General features: G+C 39.3%; 1 protein-coding gene across 1 annotated transcript in view; it reads right to left on the reverse strand.

Moving 5' to 3' along the window:
• LOC103607015 (rho guanine nucleotide exchange factor 7-like) overlaps nt 1–582 on the reverse strand; it is an 80,759-nt gene extending 80,177 nt beyond the window's left edge. Inside the window, exon 1 of the mRNA XM_008591568.1 lies at nt 15–582. Within this exon, the coding sequence (XP_008589790.1) occupies nt 15–582 (568 nt within the window). The remainder of the gene's footprint in view (nt 1–14) is intronic.
• Between the last annotated feature and the right edge of the window lie 7,284 nt (nt 583–7,866).

Raw genomic sequence — 7,866 nt, forward strand, 5'->3', positions numbered from 1 at the left:
CCGGGGGAGCCTACCCGTGAGGCTCCTCGGACTCCACTCAGCTGCCCGCACTGGCGCCTTCCTGCCCGGAGCCGGAGCCCGGGAGGGAAAGCGGCCTGGACGGGACTGGGCGAGCGGCGGGGAAGCAGTGACCCGGACCTGGATCAGAGAAGTAGGAACTGGAAGTGACAGCGGCGCAGGGCAGAGCAGCAGCAGCAGCAGCGGCAGCAGCGGCAACCCGGGTAGCCGCGGCAGCAGCAGCAAAAGCCGCGGTGTAGCGGCGGCGGCTGCACTGCGCATGCTGCTGCCTCCTGGTTCAGCCCCGAGCCCAGGGCAGCCGGCGCCCGGCCTGCCAAAGCCTCGAACGGGAATCCCGGACTCACGGACTAGTGGCCCTGGTGGCCCGCTTTTTCCCTCACCCACAGATGCAACCGGGTCCCCCACAGTCTTTGGTGAGCCGCTGAGACACCCAAGCCGAGAAGCGCTCTCCAGCGGCCCTTCACATACTTCCGTTCCCCAAAGTATCCTGGATGCCCTTCCTGGGCTCTCTGATAACAGGCCCCCAATCAAATAGTCTCTTTCAGGGAGAATGAAACGGTTCATTATAGATGGGAAATATTTATAACCTTACTCGAAGTCTAATTTTTACAGAAATGCAATGCAGTCAGTAAAAGATTAGGATCACCAAAGTCATAGGTGAGTTAAAGTTACCCTTGATAATTCCGTTGGGAGGTGTCAAATTTGTTTAACCAAAAGAGAAAAGGGGGGGGGGAGGAAAAAACAACTTACCAATCCCCTTTAGTCTTCCCACTAGCTCAAATTGAGCAGCTAAATATGCAAAGCTTTACCCAGTGGAAACTGATGGAAACTGGCCAATTAAAAACAAAGGCCAACCATTAGACATTACCCAAGCCCTACTCTAGTCTCCTCCTCTTACAGATGAGTTGACTGAGGCCTGCAGAAGAGAACTCTGACTTCACACAAGTGGCAGGGTCAGGGCTTGAAGGAAGGTCTTCTGATACCATTACAGCTACTGGTTACTTGTTTGGCCTTGTGCCTAACTCCTCCAGGGAGATGCTTCTCTCCTAAAGACTTAGCCTTGACTCGTGATCATTTGTAGAGCTGCCTGACTTCCAGAACTGCTTCCCTGCAGAGGAGCCCCTGGGAAATGGCAAATCGTCCATCCCACGGGCCTCACTTTAGGGAAAGCACCCATGCTGTTCCAGCGACAAGGCATATGGAGTGACTCAGGGAGACAGGAGGGAGTGAGGGGGTGGGGGCAGAGAAAAAAACCATACTCCTACCAGCTGGTATTAGGAGGAAAGAAAGTGAGAAAGAGAGAGAAAGAGGAAGAAAAAGAGGAGGAGGGAAGGAGAAAAAGGAAGTACTAACTGAACCTCATATACATTCAATGAAATCCTTCATGAATAGAACATCTTTTTCCAAAGTAAGCTTCACCCAAGAGCAGCATAGAAGATGGTAGAGTGTCTCTAGCAATGAGTTGGTAGTAATGATGGCAGAGGACAAAAAAGCCAGGACAATGCAGAGAAATACCATCCAGGCCATTCTTGACTGATCAGAAGAGTTGTATGTGTCTCTGACTCCCACCAACTTCAAAGGCAACACAGAACAAAACTACCATTGCTAGAACTTGTGTTGTCAAAGAACTTCCTGGTCACATTAGTGACACTCTACCTAGAGATGAGGATTTTTCCATATGTTCTGGAAAGCTTTCACTAGGGGCCTGAGTATTCTCCCTTCCTTCTCCACTCTGTAAGAAAATAAGAAAGATATATTTTTTCACAGAAAGGAAATACAAATGGACTATAAAGGGTTGAGAGGATGTCCAAACTCATTAGGAGTCATGAAATACAAATTACAGCAATAAATGAAACACCATTTTTGTCCATCAGTTTAGCAAACATAAAAGATAAATAATATTCATTGTTGCCAGAGACATGAAAAAGAAGACACTTTCTACAGTATTGGTGGGAGTGTAACTTGGTATAGCATTATTCGTAGGAGGATTTGACATTATCTATCAAAATTTGACACAATAATTCCATTTCTATGAAGAAAGATGCTTCAAGAATAATCACAAATGTGAACAAATTTCTATGTGCATATGCAACATAACCCACTGGGATTTATCCTAGGAATGCAAGATTGATTTAATATGTGAAAATCAAGGTAATATAACATCAATGTAATAAAGGACAAAAGCCAATTGTCATCTTAACAGATACAGAAAAAGTATTTGGCAAAATTCAGCACCCTTTCATAACTGAAAAAAAAAAAAAAAAAAACTCAAAAAACTAGGAATATAAGGGAACCTCCCCAACCTGATAAAGGGCATCTGTAAAAAATTTCTACCTAACATTATACTTAATGGTATAAAAACTGAAAGTTTTCTCCCTTAAGATCATAAACAAGACAAAGATGTCTGCTCTCACCACTTCTATTCAACTGGAGGTTCTAGCCAGACAAATTAGAGAAGAAAATGAAATAAAAGGCCTCCAGAACAGAAAGAAAGAAGCAAAACTATCTCTATTCACAGATGACATAATCTTGTATAAGAAAACCATAATGGATCCATCAAAAAGCTATTAGAACTAATGAACAAGTTTAGCAGAGTTTAAGGATACAAGATGTATACAAAAAATCAATTGTATTTCTATATACTTGCAATGAACAATCTAAATACCAAATTAAGAAAACAGTCCCATTTATAATAGCATCAAAAAGAATAAAATACTTTGGAATAAATCGAACCAAGGACATTCAAGACACATACACTGAGAACTACAAAGCATTATTGAATGACATTAAAGAAGACCTATTAAATAAACGGAAAGACATCTCATGTTTGTGGATTCAGACTTAATATTATTAAGATGGCAATACTCCCCAAAGCGATCTACTGATTGAACACAATACCTATCAAAATCTCAGCTGGCTTTTTTTTTTTTTTTTTTTGCAAAAATGGACAAGCTGATTCTAAAGTTCATACGGACATGTAAGGGATCCAGAATCATTAAGATAATTTTGAAAATGAAGAATGAAGTTGGAAGAGTCACACCTTCTGACTTTAACTTACTATGAAGCTACATTAATCAATTCAATGGGAAAAGTCTTGTCAACAAATGGTGCTGAGACAAGTGGATGTGCACACACAAAAGAATGAATTTGGACCCCTACCTCCCACCATGTACAAAAATTAACTCAATATGGATCAAAGCAGCAACGCGGATGAACTTGGAGAAAATTACATTAAGTGAAATAAGCGAGGCACAGAGAGAAACACCACATGTTCTCACTCATATGTGGAAGCTAAAAAAAAGAGTAGAATAGTGGTTACTAGACACTGGTGGGTGGAAGCGAGAGAAGGGGATGGAGAGAGGGTGGTCAGTGGATACAAAATAGTAGAAAATTGGAATAACGGGATCTAAGGTTCTATAGTAATATAAGGGAGACTACAGTTAACAACAAAGTACTGTGTATCTTTGAATAGCTAGTCGAGATGATGAATATTTCTAACACAGAGAAATGACAAATGTTTGAGGTGATGGACATACTAAGCACCCTGATATGATCACTGCACATACTACGAATGTACCCAAATATCATATCATACTCCATATATATATGATTATCATGGGTCTATTAAGAAAAATAAATTTAAAAGACAAGGGGTAAAAAGGAGAGAAATAGAGAGTAGAATAGTGGTTACCAGAGGCATTGGGGGAGAGGCGGGGAAAGGTAACCATGAAGAAATGATAAATGTTTTGGTGATAGATATGCTAACTATTCTGATTAGATCATTATACAATATATGCATGTATTAAAACAACAAACTGTACTTCATAAACATGTACAATGAAAAAAATTAAAAATTAAAGAAAGATAAAAACAAAACAAAACAAAAAAATAACAAAATGGATCAAAGACCTTAATACATTAAGAGTTAAAACTATAACACTCTTAGAAGAAAACGTAAATCTTTATGACCTTTGATTAGGCAAGAGTTTCTTAGATATGATACCAAAAGTACAAATAACAAAATTTAAAATAGATGATTTTTGACTTCACCAAAATTAAAAATGTTTTGTGTTTCAAAGGATACTCTCAAAGTTGGGAAGTGCTTCCAAGAGCACTTTGTTCCCCAGCTGTCCCAGCAGATTTCCCTGATCGGATACTAGCTGTGTAATTTTCTAGAGATCTTAAGACATTGTAGCCATATGAGAACACAAAGATAGAGGTCACTCAGAGAGGCCAACTGACCATCCAGAGGGACAGCAGTCAGCAGCTCTTTAATGTGGTCACCTTCCCCAGAGCCTCATACTCAATTTGTCAGTGTGGTGCTGCATCTCTGGTTCCATTTTTCTGCATTCCCAAACTGACCATTTCAAGCTGGCATTCTTTCCTTAGATAAATTATAGTGTGTTCTGGGCAGTAGTCAAGCCCTTCTTTTCTTGCTTTTTGTACATTTTCAGTTTCATAGAGCCAACAAAAATCTATTAGGCATGTCCTATGCCAGGCACTATGTTGATCACTTTAGGCCCAAGAAATACTCTATGTAAGTGACATTTGCAAATATTTGTGTTTAGGTCTGTGCCTAGCTACCTGGAAGCTTGAGACTGGATGGTCGGCGTTCTTGTCTGCTTGGTACTCCCCAGCTCAGCTTTCAGTTTCATTCCTTACATATTGATTTTATTAGACTTCTCTCAAGGTTCTAGGAGTGCCTCAATATGGCTCCTATATATCCTTTACAGGCATAATTTTGCACATAGCAGTGCAAAGAACACTACCTAGTAATTACGTAACAGCAAACAGCTACTGTTCATGTCTTATGTGCAGTGATATATTAAGTGCCTTAAATGCATTATCTCATTTGATCCTTAAAACAATCCTATGCAGTATTAGTAATGTCTCCCTTATACAGATGAGGAAATAGGAGCATAGTGAGGTCAAGTAACTTTTCCCAGACTCACACAGTCAGTAACTGACCTAGCCAAGACTCCAACCCAGTTCTGTCAAACTAGAGAAGGTACGTGCTTAACCACAATACGAGATAATGCCTCATTACGATGTTCATATAATTTTCAGGTCAGCCTGAATAATCAAAAAGAGATTAAATATATATATATATATAATCTATATATAATCATATATATATATATATATATATGTGTGTGTGTGTGTGTGTGTGCCCTGTGCCTTTTAGGAGATAGAAATTGTGATATAATTTTTAGAAAGATTTCCATTCAAAGTGGGTAAAAATATTTTGAGCATTGGTGCTTAAAGGAGAAAGCATTAGTTATCAGAAAAATCTGCAACAATACCAGACCCAGGAGGTATTTCAACAACATCTAGTTGTAACTGCTAAAAAGCTCAGTATACCTCCTGGCAGCTTCAGAGTGTAGAAACCACTAACGACTTTACCATTTTTTATTTGAAAACTAAAAAAGAAAATACTATAATCTGTCCCATAGTAGAAATCATTGTATAAAGAATATAGAGTGGTCTCAGGCCACACCTACCTCAAAAGCCACACACACACACACACACACACACACACACACACACACACACGGGGGGGCACTTAAATTGGGCAATAGGGAAAACTGGAATAAAATATTCTGAGAAAGGTGTAGCCTGATACTAGGGCTAATTTTAGGAAAAATTGGGGAGGAAGCAAAGTTTATCTGGGGCAAAGCCACTATTACTACTACTAACAATAATAATAGCTACCACTTGGAGAATATGTACTATGTGGCAGGCACTCTTCTGGAGGCTTTATGTGTATGAGTTCGTTGAAATTTCACACCAATCCTAGGAGATAGTTGCCACTATTACTCCCATTTTACAGGTGGGGAGACCAAAGCATAGAGGCATAGTTAAGTAACACGCCCGAGGTCACAAAGCTGCTGTGAGAGAGAACTGAGATTTAAACCCAAGAAGTCTAGCCACAGAGTCCGTGCTTAAACCACTACTACTTATCCACAGACAATACTACCAGTGCTTCTCTACTAATATAGAGCACTTCTTCCATCCCTGGCCCTTTGCTGAGGACTCTAAATAAATTACCTCACAGACCTTATGAAGTTGGAGCTCCTGTCCCTAAATTATTATGCAGTATCTTATTTGATCCTTAAAACAACTCCATAAGGTAGCTACTATTACGTCGATTTTACAGATAACAACACTGAGGCACAGACAAGTTAGGTAAGCTGACACATAGGCAGAACTGTATACAGAACACTGTTGCCTTCTTTCCAGTTACACCTCCTATACACACTGTAGGGGTCCATATAATATAAAATAATGCAACATAATTTAATACACAATTTATACCTCAGGGCCAGGTTCTCACAGCTTTTCAAGGCTTCTGTTCTAAAGTGTTAATGGGAAAGAGTGACAGTGGCCTTTCCTCCTTTCCGAACTCAGAGGGATTACAGTGACCCTCTGCAGCAGCTAGTGGCGCACTGTTGGTTCCCCTTAGTAGGGAAGCTCTGTCACCGGAAGCCTGCTCTCACATTCACACAAACTCTGGCACCGGAAGCCTGTTTTCAGGGTTTGGATGCTGTATTGAAAAAGCATTAGTTCTTTTTTTTTTTTTTTTTTTTTGAGTTGTGATTTTGCTTTGTTTTGTTTTTTTTTTTTTTTTTGAGTTGTGATTTTGCTTTGTTTTGTTTTTTTTTTTTTTTTTGAGTTGTGATTTTGCTTTGTTTTGTTTTTTTTTTTTTTTTTGAGTTGTGATTTTGCTTTGTTTTGTTTTCTTTTGTTTGGAATTGGTTTTTGGAAAAGACAGACTGGCAATTCGCCCCCGGTGGCCACCAATCCTATCTCTGCTTTCTATAAAATGCTGCCTCTGTTTAACTCTGTGACCACTGACAGTGAAAATAAACTACGTACTTTTACTACTAGTCTTCATTAGCAGAGCAAACAATGATGACAATGAGGACGGCAACCTGGGTAGGCTTACCTCCACTTGGAGGGATGCACATCCATTCAGGAAGTCATTGATGTTGTTGATGCAGTCAGCTTCGCTTTGGGGCTCTAGACAATACTGAGGAAACATAGTCAAATGTCACTTGGAAATTGTCATCCCATGACAAGCAAACCATATTCATCATTTGCTGATAATTAGATAAAGCAGGCTTTTTAAGGCAAGGACGACACTGCTGTCAATCCAGGAAGAGAAATAACCACGGAAGGAAGTGATGCAAAAATCTAAACGGTCGGTCTTTGTTTCAAATGTCTCCAAACCTTTAGTCCTAAGCTATCTCTACTTACAAACTTTTTCTCATGCCTTCTGCCGAAGTGTAGTTTAGAAAATTAGAGACCAAGGCACCTGTTTAAGCCTGGCTGTTGTTTTTAAGCAAGCAAGCAATACCTACTCCCTCTCTCCTCCCTCCTCATAATCATTTATTAAAATTATATTTCCCCATGGCTGTTCTTTACATTTGATCACATTTCTCTACATTTTGTCACCGTGTTTAAAAAAAATTATACTTAAATCTGTTTGCTCAATAAAAATACAAACTGGTTTAAGAAGGCAACAGAGCTATATTCACAGTCATATTCCACGGTCACTTCAAGAAAATAATTGTAGGACTATACCTTCAGGCTTACTTAAGGTGCCCACTTGAGAAATTATCCATTCTTGTGACTATGGGTTTCCAATATTAAAAAATATTGGATTTTTTAAAGAGGATAAAGTTAGTTTCACTTTGAACACACATTGCATTTGAAACATATATTTGGTTTCTACTGTTTTTACAAATCTTATGTGAGATTTTGGATTATTTCTCCTTGTTGCTAGTCTCTCCTGTAATGGATATTTTTTTTTAAAGAAAATCTATATTGATTTTAGTCAAACTGTCA

Source organism: Galeopterus variegatus, unplaced genomic scaffold (genome assembly GCF_000696425.1).
Source record: "Galeopterus variegatus unplaced genomic scaffold, G_variegatus-3.0.2 Scaffold7044, whole genome shotgun sequence".
NCBI classification, from domain to species: Eukaryota; Metazoa; Chordata; class Mammalia; order Dermoptera; family Cynocephalidae; genus Galeopterus; species Galeopterus variegatus.